This window comes from Nuphar pumila, chromosome 2, assembly GCF_984573655.1.
Source record: "Nuphar pumila chromosome 2, dmNupPumi1.hap1.1, whole genome shotgun sequence".
In the NCBI taxonomy this organism is placed as follows: Eukaryota; Viridiplantae; Streptophyta; class Magnoliopsida; order Nymphaeales; family Nymphaeaceae; genus Nuphar; species Nuphar pumila.
Genome location: NC_143250.1, coordinates 131982257 through 132002408, shown reverse-complemented (window position 1 = coordinate 132002408; position 20152 = coordinate 131982257). Strand labels below are relative to the sequence as shown.

Here is a 20152-nt window from a genome sequence, read left to right as displayed (position 1 = left end):
ATTCACATTCTTACCAGGTTCACGCAAGCCCCGTGCTTACCGCACATGGCAGCTGCTCTTCGTGTTTTAAAATACATCAAGCTTAATCCTGGTCAAGGTATTATGCTTTACTCTAACTCTCCACTTACGTTACATGGGTATTGTGACTCAGATTGGGCAGCTTGCTTTGAATCAAGAAGGTCTGTTACTGGTTATTGTATGTTCTTGGGGTCATCTCTCGTATCTTGGAAAACTAAGAGATAGAATATTGTTTCGAGATCCTCAACAAAATCAGAATATCGAGCCATGGCAAATGCGATATGTGAAATAGTTTGGCTTAAGACTCTTCTCCACGACCTTCATGTGCATCAGTCTACTCCGGTGGATTTATTCTGTGACAATCAAGCAGCCATGCACATTGCAACAAATCCTGTATATCATGAGCGTACCAAACATATAGACTTGAATTTTCATATTGTGCACGAGACGGTATCTCAAGGATTGATTAAAATGCACTATGTACATACTAAAGATCAACTAACAGACTTATTCACTAAGGCATTGGGTAATAATTTGTTTCACTATCTATTAACCAAACTGGGAGTATCAAATTTATACTCACCAGTTTGAGGGGGAGTGTTGAGATTTGGTAATATTTTTATTCGTGTACAGTTCTCATATTCACGTTTGTGCTTATCGTGAGATAAAAGGAAAGTGGTTGCAACTGTGGTGTGAGGTACCGTCTTTGTCAACTGGTTGTTTGCAGCCTATATCTTTGGAAATTGGATGCTCTGAGTGATACTCGTTATATTATTTGTAAAGTGTTATTGTATTGCCATGTAAAAATTGATATTGTTGTGTGTATTTCCATGTAAAGATTGATATTGTTGTGTATTTAAAGACGTGTAGTGATATTGAATGGTGGTGACAAAGTTTATCAATTTCTGTTATTCTCTCTCTCAAATTTTCACAAGAGGATGAGATCTGTCTCAAAGGAGCTTGCAAATATGCCTCTGAATGGCCAACCGGCGGACCTTTCAATCTCTCAACAACTTGATCACTTGGTTGCACTTTTTATTGAGTGGTGACTACAGGACAAGCTTTGATGGCATCATAATTCACGCATGACATGGCTTTAGGAAGGCAACAATAATTTTTCATCAAATGGAATATGAAAGATATCGGTGTTACAAGAATGCTTTTGTTCATATTGCTGGCTAGTATTATGAAGGTGATCAAGTTCTTCCTGCTATTACTAACCACTTTCATTCTTGGTACGACCAATCATTGGATCTTGGGTGCAAACTTTCCCCTTCCATTTTCAAGACTTTATCTATTGGAGATCGAAATATGCTTCAGGGTCCTTTCCTTTTAAAGAAAATTCGTGAGGTTGTTTGGGAGCTTTCTAACTCCTAGGGTCAACGGTTTCCGATAGACATCTTTAAGTAGTTTTGGAATGCGACCAGCTTTGATTTGATGTAACGCATCAAGATTTTTTTCCTTAATGGTTGGTGTTGGCGTAAATCGGAATGTAAAAACCAAAACCACATACCAGTAGCCATCATGGACGAAAGACTTTCTCCCATTTGGGTTTAGGGTCCTGCTCACCATCGACTTAATTGCATGGGCTCATCGCGGGCATCGATAGGCTGAGGAGAATGCCGAGCACCCGCATCAACCTCTGCAACAAAAAAAAAGGTTGTTGCCGCGACGGGCTGCCTTCGGTGGCCGATTTTGAATGTCGTTGGCAACGACTTCCTAACACCGGCGATGACTGTCTATTGTCAGAGGGCTGCCTACACCCAGCAGCCACCACCAAAAGTTGGCCTTCACTGTCAGTGGTGAAGGTAAAAAAAACTAGATCCTAATGAGTGTCGCAACACTAGCGCACCCATATGCATAGCAGAAATGTGGTGCGCCCATAACCCAATGTTGGCATAAACCAAAATATAAAAACCAAAACCACATACCGGTAGCCGCCATGGATGAAAGTGAGCGAAGGGAGCGTTGATGCGGGTGCTCAGCGTTCTCTTCAACCTATAGCGTTCTCTTCAACCTATTGACGCCCACAATGAGCCCAAGTCATTAAGTCAGTGGTGAGCAGGACCATGAACCCAAACGAAAGAAAGAGAGCACCTTGGTTAACCTCATCAAGCAACAATGTCACAATTTATAGTGGGAGGAGAGAGGGGGTTACATACATGGCATTCATGTATGTGAACCCTTCACATGCCATATTGAATGTGAACTCTTCACATTCAAGTAACCCTCTCCCTACTAATACCTTCATTAGTGCCTTGTGTCAAACCAGGTCAGTCAGTTGTTGAGAGCCATCAACCAGTCGCTTATTGTATTGATCCCTAACTGTCAAGCAGTTGTGGATAGGGATGGCAGTGGACCGGGGGACAACGGGGCTCCGCCCCACCTTGCCCCGTTTAGACCAGGGATGAAGGGCATGAAACGAGGATGGAGGCGAGGATGAAGGTTAAAATCTATCCCCGTGTGGGGATGGAGGCCGGGATGGACTTATGTTTTCCCCCGCCCCGCCCCGTCCCCATCCCAATCGCCGCCTAGCCCCGCCCCGTCCCCAATCCTTTAAGGAATGATTATAGACTAAGGGGAAACGGGGGCCCGCCCCGCCTCGCCCCCGTTTGGACCGGGGATGGAGGACATGAAACGGGGATGGAGGTGGGGGTGGAGGTTAAAATCCATCCCCGTGCAGGGATGGAGGCGGGGGTGGAGGTTCGGATTTTGAAACGGGGTGGGGGTGGAGACCTTGTCCCCCGCCCCGGTCCACTGCCATCCCTAGTTGTGGATGTGGATGATTATAGGCTACTATCAATTCTTGGTTTGGTCAATAAGATATTCACTAATTAAGGTACCATGCATCATGGCCACGACTAGTTATTGGCAAGGTGGTCTGATACACGCAGTATACTTTCATTCTAGGGAGACAAATCCACAATTTTGTTGCGCTTGCAAGTGAGATAATGTATAATATGGCTCAATTCTTGGTTGGGCAGATTGCCATGATCAAATCAGTTTTGTCAGCTATTCTCATCTACTTTGTGTCTCTATTTAAAATGCCTGCTACTGTGGAAGAGGATATAAACAAAGTTCTGAGATGCTTTTTGTGGGGTGGTTTGCTGGAAAAAAGAAGATGCATCTTGTCAATTGGCAAGTGGTGACCCAATCAGTCCAGCGTTGTGGCTTAGAGTGCGTTTGAATCACAGACAGTGCTGGACAGAACAACACATCCTATCTTATACTGTCTGCGGATGTTCCATGATGCGCTGTCCAGGCTGTCCATGCACCATTAAAAAATTAATATTTTTTTTATTGTTTTTTCTGTCTGTCCACCACTGTTTTGACATCTGTGAGATGCATGAAATCAACATCTGAGCCTCTGTGCCTTCTTTGATGTCCAAGGTGTTCGCCTGGCTGGCTATTGCTTCTGGATAGAGTGTAGACTCAGCTTGGTCAGAAAAAAATGGGGTTTAGAGTTGCCTAGCAGATGTCGATTGTGTGGCAGTACTGAGGAAGATGGCCTTCATTTGTTTTGGGAGTGTGCCTTCTTTCAATTTTTTTTTCTGGTTGGTGTTGGAGGAGTGTGGAGCATGTTTTCTACTTGATATAAATCCTTAATTTATGTAGATCAAACAAGTGAAATTTTGGATAAGTTTGGAGGGTAGTTTTATAATTTTAACCTAGACACCTTGTAGAATCAAACTACAAATTTAGTAGACTCCTTAGTAACACTCATAGACTAGTTCTATTTAAATAATGCAAATTAGTCTCTTGAAGTGTGTGGTATCTTAATTGAATAAGAAATTTCATTACGGCCGTGGAAATAGGCAACTCTTGCGAAACCACGTAAAATCTTTGTTATTCGTGAGTTGTTTGATTCATTCTCTTGCTTCTCCCATTTTTGTTTGTCGATTCATCGATAAGTTAGGTGCCACTCTTGGGACAGGGACATCCTCATCTGTCCACAAGTTCTTTTGGATTCCCTTGTCGAATTATAGCTTATGGGATTGATGATTATTAATGAATCGTTTTCCTTGGAAAGAAAATTACACATACTCAAACAAATTTATAACATATATAAAAAATGTCATTTAAATTTTTTATAAAAAATCAAAATTGTTAGTACCGACAGCCCGTGTTTCGGGTTTTATGTTATTTATGTTTTTGATTTGTAAAAAAATCTTTGACTAGGGCATTTTGGTAAAAAGATCCCTACTTTTCTACTATTATGACAAAATGGTCCGTTTATTAAAGGGAAGTAAGAGGGATGAATTTAGCATAGCATGGTTAGTTCGCCATCCAAAATAACCATTATACGCCAAAAACGAGGAATGAAATTTGCATATCCATCCATCTTTTACATAATATTTATTTAGTGAAGGAAAAAAAATCATTTGAACATATTTTGCAAAATTATCCCTGTAGTTTTTCTTGAAAAAGTCATTTAGTGAGGGCAAAACAACCATTTCCATGAACACTGATCCCATCATTTGAAATAGGATGGGTTCCATCATACATTCAATCCTAGCCATCCAATCAACGGCTAGATGGCTAAGATTGAATGTATGATCGAACCCATCCAATTTCAAATGATGGGATCCATGTTCCCATTTAGATGCACTTAATGGTTACCACACTACAAGAAATTTGAGTTCAGTAAAAGTTTTCACTGGTGCTGACCTCTGCGCAAAGGCCTCATCGGTAAACTGGTGCTACCGCCCGAGTGCGCCACTAAAGCAGGGATTTTGGTAGGGTTAACAAAAAGTCGAACTTATTTACCAAAACATGAGAGTTAAGTTTTTCTTTCTTTTTATATTTGATGAGTCTCTCTCTTTTTTACCTCCTTTCATTTATTCGCTCCTACACCTCACATTTTCTCTCCCCTCTTCCTTATTTAATGCATTTAAAGTTATTTTTCTTGAACTCCACATAGCAACCATGCCTGCTATCTATCTACCTATCTATATTTCCTTGAGCCCCACGTACCACTACATTGTCTCCCTCACCTTATCACATTTATTCATTTTCATAACATTCCCACTCACTTACTTGAGCCCCATGTACTGCACGCTTTCCAAAATGCCTAATATATTTTAATTTGTTTCCCATGTTTCATATGTAGTATAAATATAATAATGGTTAGATACATAGTTTTTGTTCAAAAAGTATCATTGTTTGGTTTGGTGGATGATGTATTTGAAATAGACTTTGTTATGAAAGTAAAAATATGAAAAGGCATGCTAAAGTTTTGAATTAGGTCCACCCCTTTGAGACAGAAGCTCTGCTTTACCCCTAGCTGTACCTAACTAAAATGCGATGGATCCTTTAGGCAATGAGGATCCATTGGACTATGGTTTACTTTTGACCTACTTACAAACACAAGGCCCAGCCTCTCAAGGTTAAATATATTTGTGTGTGTGTGTGTGCATGTGCACATGTATGAGTGAAATTTATATGCACTCGTTCACATGAGAGATAGAGAAAGACCCATTCAATTTTGATCTAAATATGAAAGCATTTGTTTAGATTTTAAAAGTGGACCATAAAGTCATAGTTTGAAAGGTGATACCGTCAATGCATTACAAGTATTAACAGTGGGTCAGGTCAGTTGTTTGATCAGATTGAGCTTAACCTAAGAGTAGAGGGACACATTCAATTGGATCCAGAATTTGATCTAAACATGAAAGCATTAGTTTAGATTTCAAAATTGCAACTTGTCAATTCATTACAAATATTGACAATGGATTTGATCAGTTTGGATTAGATTGAGCTTAAGCAAAGAGTTGGCTCGGTTGGTTTGGGAGTGGTTGAATTTAATCAATTTGATAAACACAAATTCAAACCCAACTCAACTATGTTTTTCTAATGTCTACAGTTCTCATCTTTTACACATTCAGTTCTCTCTTACGGGTTTTGTACTTGTGTGTGTGTGTGTGCATACTTGAACTACTGCACTTCAAGAACACAAAAGATGCTGCATGTGATACCTGGACAGTCAATAGGCACACTATCTTAGCCATGGGGTGACAACTTCAAATCCCACAGAGATAAACCCTAGCTGCCTACCACAAAGGGAACATTGTAAGAATAACAAGACAGGAAAAAAATTATGATGAATTAGCCACGATTTACAACTCAGATTTTAACCAATAAATTTTAGCTAATTACAAAGCTGAAATTAACTCAATAAGATAGTTATGAAACCGCAAAGCCAAGATATTTGATCAGGAAAGGCCAATTAACGTTTTAACTTACCAAAGGTTGCAACTTGAGGAGTTGGGTCTGACAAGTGATTGATCAAGGAATATCTTGATTCAGCAGCTGCATAAAATCTTAGTTGAAATCCTCAACTTCGATTGACCCAAGCTGATAATGAAGTAAAAGCAAGACAGCTATAAACACCATGTCTCATGTGAAGCCGTTAGCTAATTCATTCCTGCAGCTTCAGTAAGAGTATACAGGGTGGTCCAGAGATACTATGTCAAATAATTTTCATACAACTAAACTCACCATGTTCCAGGATTCTCTCATAAGATATATCAGAATAGCTTTCTTCAAATGACTTTTAGTGATGCTCCTTGCCTGTGAGGTATTTCTCCACTACTTCATCACAGAGCTCAAGTGTCATTTCCATGTTACCCTCATGGTAATTTAGATCAATAAATCTGTTGTAAACTTCGCGATCGGGGATGAGACCTTGCATTCTCATCTCATCTAGGAATTTTGCAGCTTCTGCAACTCTCCGCCTTTTGCAGAGCCCCTTGACAAGAGCATTGTAAGTACTAGCCCTGAGTTTTAGTCCCTTCTGAGCCATTTCACCATGGAAATAGCAAGCCTCCTTCATGTTTCTAGCTTTGCAGTGTCCCTTTATCAATATGTTGTATGTATTCTCGTTGGGATCTATTCCTTGTGCACGCATTTCTCTGAAGATTTCACTTGTCGCCCTCGTGTCATTGCCAATGCAATACAGCTTAAGCAGTGAGTTATAGGTGGTTGCATTTGGTGTGATATGCTTCTCCAGCATCCAGCTCAAGAGACGCCTACCCTCTTCCAGTTTCCCTGCCATACAGTAAGCATTCATCAGCACATTGAAAGTCACTATTGTTGGCTGAAGACCTTCCTCAATCATGTCATGGAGGAACTTATAGGCTTCATCCATCATTCCCAACTTGCAGTATGCATCCATCAGAGTAGTGTAAGTAATAGTATCAGGAAGCACCCCTGCAGCCTTCATTTCTTCCATGAGCTTCTTTGCCTGCTCCACATTTCCCGCTTTACACAGCCCATTAACGAGCGAATTGTATGTGCAAACATTCAGCTGCAACCCCCTGCTGGATATGTCATGCAGAAGCTCATTCGCTGTGTCGATCTCTCCCTTCTTACACAAACCATCAGTTAGTGCAGTGTATGTAACAATGTTAGGAGTCAGACCTTCCTGCAGCATCTGGTTATGAAGCTGAAATGCCTCCTTCATCTTATGGTGTTTGCAGTACCCATCAATAAGGGAAGTATAAGCAACCTCATCTGGTTTGATCCCTTTCAGAATCATCTCCCAGAAAAGATCTTCTGCTTCAACCATCTTTCCAATTCGACACAACCCGCAAACTAAAGCAGTATAAACCACACCATCCAACTCCATTGCCCTACTATTCATTTCATTGACTAGATCATAAGCGGCTCGCAAATTCCCAGATTTGCAGAATCCATCTATCAACGTCGTATAAACTACATTATCTGGAACAATCCCATTGCTTATCATCTTCCTCAGAAGCTCCTCTGCCTCAGCCATTCTCTTGTTTTTGCTAAGAACAACAATCACACTACTATAAGTGAAAGCATTAGGCCTTATACCGCGATCACCCATCTCTTTCATGATATCTAAGGCATTCTGAAGCTCCCCACATCGACAATATCCATCGATGATCGTACTGTAACTTATAACGTCCGGCACGCACCCGTTCGCCTCCATTCTAACGAGAAGTTCACGGCCTTCGCTTAAATTTCCCGATTTGCATATCCCATGAATCATAACATTGTAGGATGCAGTGTTCCAACAGACACCATCTTCAGGCAATTCCCCGAAAACCTTGCGGGCGAGCTCAACTCGCTCCGTCTTAACGAGATTAACCAAGATCAAATTACAAGAGCCAGTCGAGATGAGGTACCCATACCTCAACAGGCGCTTGAACAGATTCATGGCATCCTCCACCATCCCAAACTCCGCAAACACTCGAAACACAATGTCGAAAACAAGAGGGTTCGAGCCCCATTCCTTGTACGTGTAGATGATCCTATCGACGAACTGGTCGAAGGAATCGACGTCGCGTTCGGGGTTCGAAACGAATTCCCGCACGAATCGGTACGCGGCCTTCGGTTTCCTGGAAGCCAGAGCGATGTGGATGATGATGCAGTGAGCTTCGGTGGACGGCCGCCGTCGGGCTCGCGCCCAGTTGAAGAAATCTAATGCCAAGCCGAAATCCCTCCTCAGTTTCATCAGCACCCAAACGAGATAGTCGGCTCGGAACCTCGATTCGATGGGTTTCAGAACCTGAATCAACGGATCCGAGCGACGGAGCTTGATGCTGGTGGAGATTTGGCGCACGACTTCTTCGTCTCTGATGGTGGGCTTCTTTGGGGAGTAGTCGGGGAAGGGCCTGGTGGACGAGAAGTCGTAGTCTGGGGACGTTCGGATTCCATGGAGGAGGAGAATTAGGAAGCTGAATGGAGTGGTTGGTGATGGCGAGTGGTAGAGAGAGAATGGCGCGTACCTTTGCATGATGAAGAGATTGGTTGCCGGCAATCAAGGGGAGAGAGAAGGAAAAGAAGAAGAAATTGGTGATGGGCAGTTGGGGAGTGGGGGAGAAGAGTCTGAAACCTTGGTGTGGTATTTCTCCATCATGCGATGAAGAAGGGTCTCTGAAACGCTTCATTGTGCCGCAGCATCATCTTTGCCTGGGATTGTGATGACTCTCTCTCTTCATCAAGGAAGCAGTGAACGATTGGGGTGCAGCTTTTGTGCTTCGCCGATGGGGATTGGATGTCGTCTTGCCTTTCAGACTCAATCGTTGGTTCTTCTCTAAGCTTTCGGAGTTCCTCCGATCATGCCTAGATGTGGGCTCTCTTCGTATTTCAGACATTAGGTTTTTCCTGCGAGCTATTAGACGGGAGCCTCTCGAAGCGTGCTCGGTTAAGGCTTTGCTTGTTTCTCCTTTCTTCATTCGTGAGCTTCCAGAATGGGTTGCTGATCGAGGATGGAAGCAGGTCTCATCTACTTGGCAAAGCTCCTTCCATGCTATTCGTTATAGATCTCAGTTGAGTCGTGCCAGGCCGGGGGATTGGTGGTGTGCTAATTGTTTTTCTTTGAATTTTCATAAACGTTGTGATTATCATAAGTGCGGCTTATCTTTTCTCTCTCGTCGGCACCCAGTCTGGAAGCGAAGACGATCTAACCCCTCTCATTCTCATTCATCGGGGATGAATCTAGTCTCTAAAGATTTTTCTGGGGTGGTGCGTCATCCGGCAAATCGGAATCCTGAACGGCCTTCCCAAAAATTATGCTTCTCGCCATGGGTGCAGATTGGCAATCTCCACAACCCGGCGATTTCATTTAATGCTGTCAAGATTGGGTCTATCTGGGTCCCAGTCGAGCCGCAACACTTTGGGCTATCTTTTCCGTCTATTGCTCCATCTATGTTAGACTCTTCGCCAGCTTTTGATGGCATCTCCCAACCTTTGCAAGTTCTGCCAGGGGTGGGCCCCAAAGCATTTGGGTCTGCCATCAATGCTTTATCTCTTGGAGATTTGCCGCTCACTATTTATAATGCTCAGAGCTCGACGTCTGATTCTTTTAGCGCTAATTCTCGTGGCGGACTGATGGCGCGGTTGGGTAGGTATGCTCGTGGGAAGCAGAGAAATTTTTTGCCATCCTCGTCATCACGAGCTTTGTCTAGGGTGAGCCCACAAATATTTGACCATGATAGCAATGCTTTCTCTAATGGAGTTCAGTCGTCAGCTTTTTCTCAAGCTCGAGGCCTGGTATCTGCTTCTCTTTGTACCAATTGCCATTTCAGCTTGGAGGCGCGGTTGGGCAGGCTTGCGCGTGATGGGCAAAGGACGAATTTGCTATCGTCCCTTATTATTTTTCCCTCCAGACGCTATGACTATCTGGTTATCAATCTTATTGCGTTTAATGTTAGAACCAACATGGCAATCAGATGCATGGTGCTTGGCTCCTCGGTTCCTCGTCCTTTCCCTGTATCGCATTATGTCTCTGAGGTTTTTTCTTCTACCAAATCTTTTGGTATTCCGCCAGACGCGGTCTCCTTCATTAGTCCAGCACAGGGTCAGCAGCATCCTAGTCCACAACCCCTGGGTGTCACAGTTGTCGATGCAGCTAAGTTGCTGGATATCTCTCTCTCATCTTCACAGCTGCAAGCGATAGCTGTTGATATGGATTCTATGATTTCAGATATTTCTGCGATTATTGGGGACTCTTTCTGCAACTCTGGTGGAGCAGATTGCGAGCAGTTGGGCATTTTCGATGGTCACTTGAGGTCGTCTGTCAGTGCTGGTGGTCAGCGAAGAAGGAGGCCTTCATTAATTATTTCGGCTACCGATGCTAGGTCCCCAAGAAGGTCATCTCGGTGCCACCAACCATGGGTTTTTCCAGATTTTGTTCCATGAAGACTGTTTGTTGGAATGTTAGGGGCTTAAATTGTCCCACTAAACGCCTGTTTCTGGCTAATTGGGTTAGGGAGCAAAAGCCCGACCTTCTTGCTTTATGTGAAACTAAAATGGAGGTCATCTCGCTCGTGGTCGTTTCTAGCATCTGGCAGGGAGCTGACTATTTCTATAAGCCAACGGTAAATCATGCAGGCGGTATCCTTATCTTGGGAAAGCAGTCTTTAAATTTATCACAGCTGGATGTGGGTCTTTTCTCTTTGTCTGTTGATTTCAATTTGCAGGCAGTTGATAGAAGAGTAGTGGTTTCTGTTGTTTATGGTCCTAATCTCGCCGCCATGAGGCCCGCTTTTTGGGATGATTTGGATAGGGTTGTCGTTTCCAGCGCGGATTGTCACCTTCTTATGGGGGATTTCAATTGTTTGTTATCTATCCATGACTCTAATAACCTCGTAATTCCCAATCCCTCTATGCGAGGTTTCCAAGACTTTGTTCACCGTCATTCTCTCTACCCTATTCCTTTAACCGGGGAGCGCTTCTCTTGGTCGAATATGCGGTCCCGTCCGTGCTGTAGGGTCCTTGATAGGGTCTTTGTCACACCTAATTTTTTGGACCTCATTCCCGACGTTAAGTGTGTGTTGTTTGCTCCCTCTATCTCGGATCATGGGCAGATCATCACTCATTGGGGAGATGGCTTTCAACCCACTAGGAGCTTTGCGTTTGAAGAATGGTGGCTTCAGGAGCCAGATTTTCTCACGGTTGTTACTAATTCTTGGAACAAAACTGTTGATATGCATTGGGCCGCGCTACGTGTTCAAAATAAGCTTTCTCGTCTAGCTAAGGATATCAAAGCTTGGCTTCATAGTCGTAAGGTGGAGAAATTTCAGCAAATAGCCGCATGGGATCAAGAGATTTCTCAGTTGTATCAGTCTATGTCTTCTCCTGACTCTCTTTCTGATTTGCAACTTCTCAATCTTCAGGCCAGGTCCTTAGAATTAACCATGCTCTTGAAAAACTGGAGGATCAAAGAGGAAATTCGTTGGAAGCAAAGGTCTAGGGTGAAATGGCTTGCGGCTGGTGATGGCAACACTAAATTTTTTCACTCATATGCTTCCCATTGTCATAGGAGGAAGGTTGTTCCTTCTATCTCCATTGAGGGTGTTTCTTATCTCAATCAGCACGTTAATCCGGCAGTCTCGCTATACTTTAAGGACTTATATTCTGCTTCGTTAACTGCGGAGGGTGTCTTTGGTAATTTCCTAGTTGGCTCAATTCAGCTTGAGCAAGCCAGATATATGCAAAGAAGGTTCTCTGAAGATGAGATTTTTTCGGCCATTAAGGATCTGTCGGGTTGGAAAGCGCCTGACATTGACGGGTTTCATGTCGACTTTTTTAGAATCTTTTGGGACTGTGTTAAATCAGACGTGGTGAGTATGTTCGATGAGTTTCATCGTAACTCCAGACTGCCTTATCATTTGCATGTTGCTATTATTTCGCTCATTCCGAAAGATGATGAGGCCAATGATATTTCTCGATTCCGACCTATCTCAGTTATGAGTGCTCTCTATCGGATGTTTGCCAAAGTTTTGGCGAATAGGTTGAAATCGGTGGCTAACCAGATTTTTTCAGACTCTCAGTTCGCCTTTATCCGTAATAAGAGGGTCCAACACTCGTTCATCATGGCGTCCGAGGTGGTCCATTCCTTGCAGCATAGCGGTCAACCTTACTTTGTCCTTAAATTAGACTTTCATAAAGCTTTTGACTCTGTGCATTGGCCATTCTTATTTCAAATGTTAGCAAATTTCGGTATTGGTCGTCGTTTTTCTGGTTGGGTGAGAGAGTTGGTCTCAAATGCCCAGGCCATGTTAAATATCAATGGTATTAGAGGAGACCGGTTCAAGCTAGGGCGGGGTTTGCGGCAAGGGTGCCCCCTATCACCTTTGTTGTTCAATGCAGTTGCTGAGGGTCTTGTGGTCTTGCTTAAGCGGGCTGTTGTATCGGGTTTCATTGATCCTTTGCAGGTTTCCGACTTCCCGGGTCATATTCTTACTTATGCTGATGATATGATCATTTTTGGTCGTGCAAATGTTCAACAGATGCTCAGGTTCAAGCTTATCATTCAGTTCTTTCTCTCCATGTCTGGGCTTTATCTAAATGAGACCAAATGCTCTATTACCATGTTCAATGTTAATGCCAATATGCTTGCAGCTGGAAAGAGAATTTTTAATTGCACTACTTCTAACTTGCCTATTATGTACCTTGGCTTGCCGTTACAAGTGAAGCCTCTATCTTCAGCGGCTTGGGCTCCGACGCTTCAAAAAGTGAAGCGCAAATTGCTTTCGTGGCAGTCGTCTTATCTCTCTAGCGCTGGACGTCTAACCTTAGTCAGACATGTTCTTTCAACTATTCCAGAATTTTTCATGTCTCTGTTTGTGATGCCTGTGGGAGTAGAGAAGCAGCTGACGCGCTTGCTGGCAGACTTTCTTTGGTCTGGGTGTAAACTCACAGGTAAGCGTCACTTGATTGGTTGGCGTTCGGTGGTTCTACCTCGGCGTATGGGTGGTTTAGGCATCCCGGTGCCCAGACTGCGAAGCATTGTTCTTGTCGCCAAGCAATGTTGGTTGGCCCACCAACCGGATAACCCTTGTGCTAGTTTTCTTCTTGCTAAATATGGGGATCCAACTCTTATTCCGGTTCGTCTGGGAACCCGAGGTTTGGCGCTCTCGCACTTGCGTAAATCGTGGTTGAGGGCTTTAGCCTGCTTTAGAGACCATTTTGAGGTCTCCGAAAATTTTGGTCAGTGGTTGCAGTGGGCGTTGGCTCCAAGTGGAGAGTTTCTCACCAAGAAAGTCTATAGATCGTTGCTACCGCCAGGGGCTGATTGGTTGCCCGAGGATGTGCTTTGGGCGAAGGGTCCTTCCCCCCGTTCGCGAGTCCTGGCTTGGTTAATTTTGCACGATAGGATCCAGACCCACAGTAATTTAAAGAAGTGGGGCATTCAACTGCCGAGTTGGTGCGTGCTTTGTCAAGCTGCAGAAGAATCTACGTTTCACTTGTTCTGGTCTTGCCCAATATTTATGGAAATCTTTAGTAGATCCTGGAGGCATCCGGAAGTATTTGTTAAGGAGGAGTCATTTGCGCTAGATCTGATATTGGGGCCGGTTTGTATTAGGCGCAGCAAGAGGTGGAGGTTCATCTGGCGGACGTGGTTGCTTACCTCTTGGTGGTTTGTTTGGATGGCGCGTAACGATGCTCATTTTCGTCATATTCGAGTTAACATTCAAAACCTGGTGCATAAAATTTTGGTAGATGTTTATGCGATCTTGCGTATGCATCTTAGTGATCTTCCACTCCCTCCTGCTGATGCTACCTATCCTTTGTCACAATCTGGGCACGCGGCTATGGCGTGAGCCCATTTTATCTGTCTAATGTTCTTTTCTCTTGTGCTTTCTTTATTTGTTTTGGATTTTGTTCTTGTTCAGTTCATGGGTTCAACATTTTGTTGATCTTCATTAGTGGTAATGTTGAATTACTTTCGGCTCTCTCTCTCTCCGTAATAGCATTAGATTGTTGAGTAGTGAACCAGGAGTAATAATACAGTAGCAAGGGTAAGGACCTGAAAGTCAAGCTCCAATCATATTATGCGGGAAAATAAGGGTAGCTTCTTTCAACATAAAAATTTACAAAAACACGCCTAACTTTTGGCAAGTTTAGGGGCGCAAAATCAACCATACTCAGGTATACATCTTTAAGCTTTTCACAAAGGCTTTTGAAGAAATTCTGCTACAACAAACTGGAATGTCATTAACTTAGACAAACAATTGCATACACACTATTCAAAACACGTTTAAGCAGCAAAAGATTTCTCATTCAAGCAGCTTGTTTTTAAATATGCTGCAAAAAATTTATTTGGAAACACTCATGTTTGAGCATAAAAAAATGAAATTACTGCACCTTTCAGTTGAAATTGCAGGTTATGGATATGATTAACTATTAATCTGAAAACGCTCACTCATCTTTTTTAACCCATGAAAGGATTTTTTTCATAAAAAAAAAGTCTTGTTTTCAGCAGATGCTAAGAATCAAGCGGGGTCCTGTGTCAAACTGAAGGCCCAGGATTGAATCCCTCTGCCACATGGGGCGGCTGTTATTCAGTCCGCTTGCCTTTCATATATATATATATATATATATATATATATATATATATATATATATATATATATATATATATATATATATATATATATATATATATATATATATCAATTTTGATATTTGGATCCAAATCCTTGACATTTTGAGAGTTGGCTTAGCTTGGTAATCACCACGTACGGTATAACGATTGGAAGAAGAAACCTCCAGAGAAAGTTCGTTTTTAATTGCTTGTTTTCTAAATAAATAATTTGATATAAAAATGGGGATGTAGACACATAGAGACAAGTGCTGGTGGGTGGTGGAGGATAGGGGCTACTGCAGTTTAATTGAAAACATGGAAACCCCCAATTGCATAGAGCTATGTAAAAGTAGAAAATAACAAATGATATTATCTTTTGAATAATGCACCAATCTTTTTTATCAAATGATCAAATTTAACCAATTAAATTGGTTATTTACCCCAACACCACATTTATTAAGTTTTTTTCTCCAAAACCATTCCTGCCTTTTTCATTTTCATCTTCAGAAATCCTTGGAGCAAAGGTAAAACCATATTTGTGCCCTTAATTGACGATTTCCATCAAACCCTTTAACGGTGGATAACATGAGAGATGGATTTGCATGACTAAGAAAAAGGCATAAGGAACCTGGAAAACACTGAAGGGAAGAATGCATTTGGAAAACACTAATAAGGGAAGGACTATCATTGAAAAAACTCTTCGTTTAATGGATCCTATGCACACATTTATGCCTGCAAATATCAATTTTTTTTTTTTTTGAAAGGCAAGCTGGGGTTAGTCTGACCCCTACCAATTATACAACTATACGCTTGGGTTTTGAACCTGCAACGTCCCAGCACAAGGTGACGTGCACTAGCTGCAAATAGCATTTTTGACATTATGGGTTTGGTCGTGTGGAAGTTGAGCAAGCCTAATGAAAGTAAGCTTTTGTCTTGGGAACTCAATGGAATGATCCGAGTAGGTCTCAATGATAAGCAGTATGAGAGCATGGATTGATCAAAATTCCAATGCCCTAAAATTGCTTTAGTGTCAAGGTGTGAGATAGTACCTTTAGAAGGGGTCTTTCAATATCTAGTGCGGTGCTCACTAACTCCTAGATAAGGCCTATGGGCCACTGACTTGAGAACCGGGTACCTGAATGTGGAACAAGACCCAAAACTCATGGCACCCAAAAATATGATCAAATTGAGACATTGAACGTTTATGGTAGGGATGTGAATGGTTCAAAACGGGTTCAAAAGTGCCTAATATAAGATTAACTAATTAGATATTGGCTAATTAGAGTTGGATTCAGATTGTGAAAATATATAAATCCGACTAAGTCCATTGGATTCAGTTAAGAAATCCTGAAACAGATCCAAATATGATTATAAATCAGATTCAATCTAATCAGGGCTGAGTTCAGGTCACCGAACAGTTGACATCCCTAATCTTTATGGTCTGGCAGTTTCATATTATCACAGGATTATTAAAGGTATATAAGTGCAGTGTCATTGTAATGCATCTTGAGAATGGCAGTGAAAGGCCTTAATAACAGTGACAAACATAGAGAAATCTTGAAAATCTTGTGATATATCATGTTGCGAAATTATAAATTTTTTGCCAATTTTCAACACTTTATGATTTTCTAGATGTTTTTATTTGTTGGTATAACTGACACTAATCCACGGGTATCCCAAGAGATTATAGAAATTTTAACCTATTGATCATGGAAGGTAGACCAAGAGGATGTCTTGGGTTGGACCAAATCTCCCTCGTTCTCTATTAAATCAGCTTGGCAGACAGTAAGGAACCCCGAAGAGGTGTGCAACGTACAATATATGAAATTCATTGGTGTAAGTAAACACTACTTGATCGTGCAGCCTTAACACTGAGATTTGCAGTGTTGAGGAGTCTTATAACTCATGAGAGGCTTACGCAAACTTGGAATCTACATGGTTAGCAGATGTGTAATTTTCTGTCAAGGATTTCAATCTGCTTCTCATTTGTTTTTAAGATGCTCTGTCGGAGAAAAATATGCTTCTCGTTTGGTAGATGGATAATTCCCAGACAGAAAGAACTATTGAGTTGAATTAATGCGATGGGTCAGAACTCAGTCCAAAATAAAATCGTATTGTAGAATTGCAAATCATAATGAAAAGTTGGCAAATACGTAATCAAATGATGTTTGCCCACAAGAGCTCCTGTCGTCTGGTAGGGGTGACTTATGAATGTCACCAAGTTGACAGGACATCACTAGTTTGAAACTCATGGGGGGCATCCCTTGCTACAAGGTTGAAGCTGGGTGTACTCTCCAGTTGGCAGGAGGGACCTCTAGGGTTTTACCAAAAGGAGGTCTGCCAATGAGAGGTCATTGATTTGAGGGTGGGGTTTTTCCGTTATCACCTTTCGCGTAGCAAAAAAACCAAGTTGTGGCGAGTGTAGGTCAGTTAGTGACAATATCTATTCCTGTCTAAATTCAGTTAGAGAACATATCTTGCACCTTACTCGACTGTATGCACCCTATAATAATCAGATGGAGATACTGAAAGGTGGACTCCCACCCTGCCCAAGATTGGCTCCAAATCAATATATACACTCTTTATAAGCAATGCCATCAGTTGGGGTTCACATTGAGAGACTCATTGGGTTGGTTCATATGTGCAGGCTGGTCTACTGATCATGATCATTCTATGTATCATAGAGAATGAAAATGTTGCAGACTAATATTGCAACAGTGACAAAACTAATAACATTGTCATTGAATCTTCTAGAAGAGATATCTTTCATGTCATGAATATTCAACTTGAAGGGTGCGAGAAGCCAGGATTGGTTGATAGCGAGGTACTCAGCTCTCATTCCAGTTTCAAAGAATTCATGTTGTTAGAGTGCCTAAATACTGTAATTAGATTGCTAGGAATTTAGCCAGTTTAGCTGTGTTGAGTCAATCACATGTTTGGAAAGACAAACCCTTGAGTGGTATCCAAATGGTTTCGATTTGTAACACTCATGTACATTATCGTCTCTTTTCAATGAACTGGTAGGGATCTGCCTAACCTCAGCTTGGCTATATTAAAAAAAAAGTTTTTACGTTTCAAATATTGTTGTGTATGAATTTTCCTAATATCTCTAAATTACAAAATGTTTCAAAATCTTATGAGTATTTGAGTATTTTCATTGACAAGAAAAGCACAAGAACGAGATTTGTGACTTGGAAGTAGTAACCAACAGCAAGCGCATGTGATGTTTTATGCATACCAAAAGAAGTAAAGATCACGCGCACACACACAAAACACACACAGAGAGAGAAAGAAAATACCTTAAGTGTTAGAAGACAAGTACCCAAGATGGAATGTCGAAATGAACCCATTCTGAGATGGTGCTGGAAATTTAGTATTTAATACTTGAAAAGAAAAAGAACAGCATATGGAGTTTCAGTTGTCACATCACGTAGCTTACATGCAACAGGTAAAATCAAATCAGAATGAGAAAATAAGAAAAAACAAGTTGTTGCATCCCAAACTTCAATTCCTTGAAGATACCAGTTGAAACCTTTCAACTTTGTCTCCTATCCTGACAGAGTTCAGAAAGTGAGCACTTCTCCATGTTCTAATGGAAGTGCAAAGCTGAGAAGTGCAAAGCAGCACTCACATTGCTTTCCATTTTGATCTTCTTTTAAAGTAGTGATTGGCAGTAGTGCAGCAGCATCTCAATTATTTATGCTTATCCCATTAATCCCCATATAAAATCATTTAATATTATTTAATGTCAAATAGATGCATAACACTTGAATCATACGCCATTCATGTCTCTATGTCTTATGCATAACACATACCTACAAACAATGTTGGTGATGCTATTATTATAAATGGTAAATTTAAGCATTATTGTTGTTAAATTATATGCTTTGCTTTCAATTATCTCTATGTTTATTACTCATTTATCATTTTTTTCACACAAAATCATTGTGAAAGATAATTTAATCATGTGAAGCCCTTTCTTTAAGCCTTGGCTCTTGTTGCATAATGTTAAGAATATTCTTTACTTGTAGATCACAAATCACTGTTTGGTTTTTTGTGATGCAGCTGGTTGTCTTTGGCATTTTGAATAATAAAAAAAAAGGGAAGATGACACAAGATATACCCTTTCAGACTATTCATACATCAAGAAGTCCCAAGCAGTTTGCTATATAATTGAATAAAGGAACTTGTGATTATTTGGAATGTAGTTTAGAATGAGGTATGGCCAAATAAGGCCTATTCAAAACTGCATTATTGGATTCGGACTCAAGTGTGGACACCCTTTCAACTGAATTCAATAGTTTTCCGAATTACCAAATCCAAATATCCATAGATTAACCTCAGATTAGGCAAGAACAAAGTCACCTAGAAAAGAAAATGGATATGAGAAGCGATGTGTGAAGCGGAAGCTGGGATGCAAGTGTGAAAAAGTAGCCTGAAGTGGGAAACAGGATACAATTGTGAAGTGATCATGAAAGCACATGAAAAATGAAAAACAGCAATATAAAGTGTGAATAGAAGCAAATAAATTAAAATAACGTGAAAACAAACACAAAATGATATAAAATCCGCATGCAATCTTGTTATAAAAAAGTTTATTTATATTCTAATATGAAAATTCTAGGAAGTGAGTAGAAAGCAAGAAAAAATCATTAAGAAAGAGAAGGAATCAATTTGCGAAATGAGGGGGAAGCTGAATTTTCAGTAAAAGGAAACGAGTTTTCCATATTTCAGAAGTAGGTTTCCCAAAGTTTCTCCTTCTTTTGAAGAAGTGAGGAGTTCCCCACAGCTTCTGACTTCCTTGATGCAAGTTTCCCCATGTGCCAAGTTTCTGTAACTATATATGAGCAAGACCATTTAGTTAACCAGACCTTTGCCAAATTCTTTCTGATACTAAATGACGACATTTGTTTTTCTCAACACTGGCCAAGTCTATGAACTCTAGTGCTTTTAACTTTTTCACCCAAACTAATGTTTAAGCATTCTTTTTTAATTAAGGATTGGAATGGAAATCACTATGACATGATTGGGTGCAAAGACTTATGGCAGTGATTATTTCACCTTATGGTGAAAATCACAAGATATAATCATGCATTTCCTATGAATTTGTGGACTCCTATTTTGTTTCTAGCAACTTGGACTTCATCCTTGATTGAGAAAGTATTGTCTATCCTAATTGGTTAGCTGTGGGATGAGAGAAACTCAATTACAATGTCATCAATAAAATCTTTAAACCAGGGGCAGAGCCAGGTTATTGGCAGGGTGCAGAAAACCCCGCAAGAGGGCATGGGT

The 20152-nt window shown here is 41.2% G+C and overlaps 1 protein-coding gene across 1 annotated transcript; it reads right to left on the bottom strand.

Annotated features, from left to right (window-relative positions):
* Positions 1-6272: 6272 nt before the first annotated feature.
* On the bottom strand, positions 6273-9043 carry LOC149847131 (Pentatricopeptide repeat (PPR-like) superfamily protein). The gene has a single exon (XM_089998307.1). The coding sequence runs from the start codon at positions 8780-8782 to the stop codon at positions 6572-6574; it is 2211 nt and encodes a 736-aa protein (XP_089854433.1). The 5' UTR covers positions 8783-9043; the 3' UTR covers positions 6273-6571.
* Positions 9044-20152: the final 11109 nt, after the last annotated feature.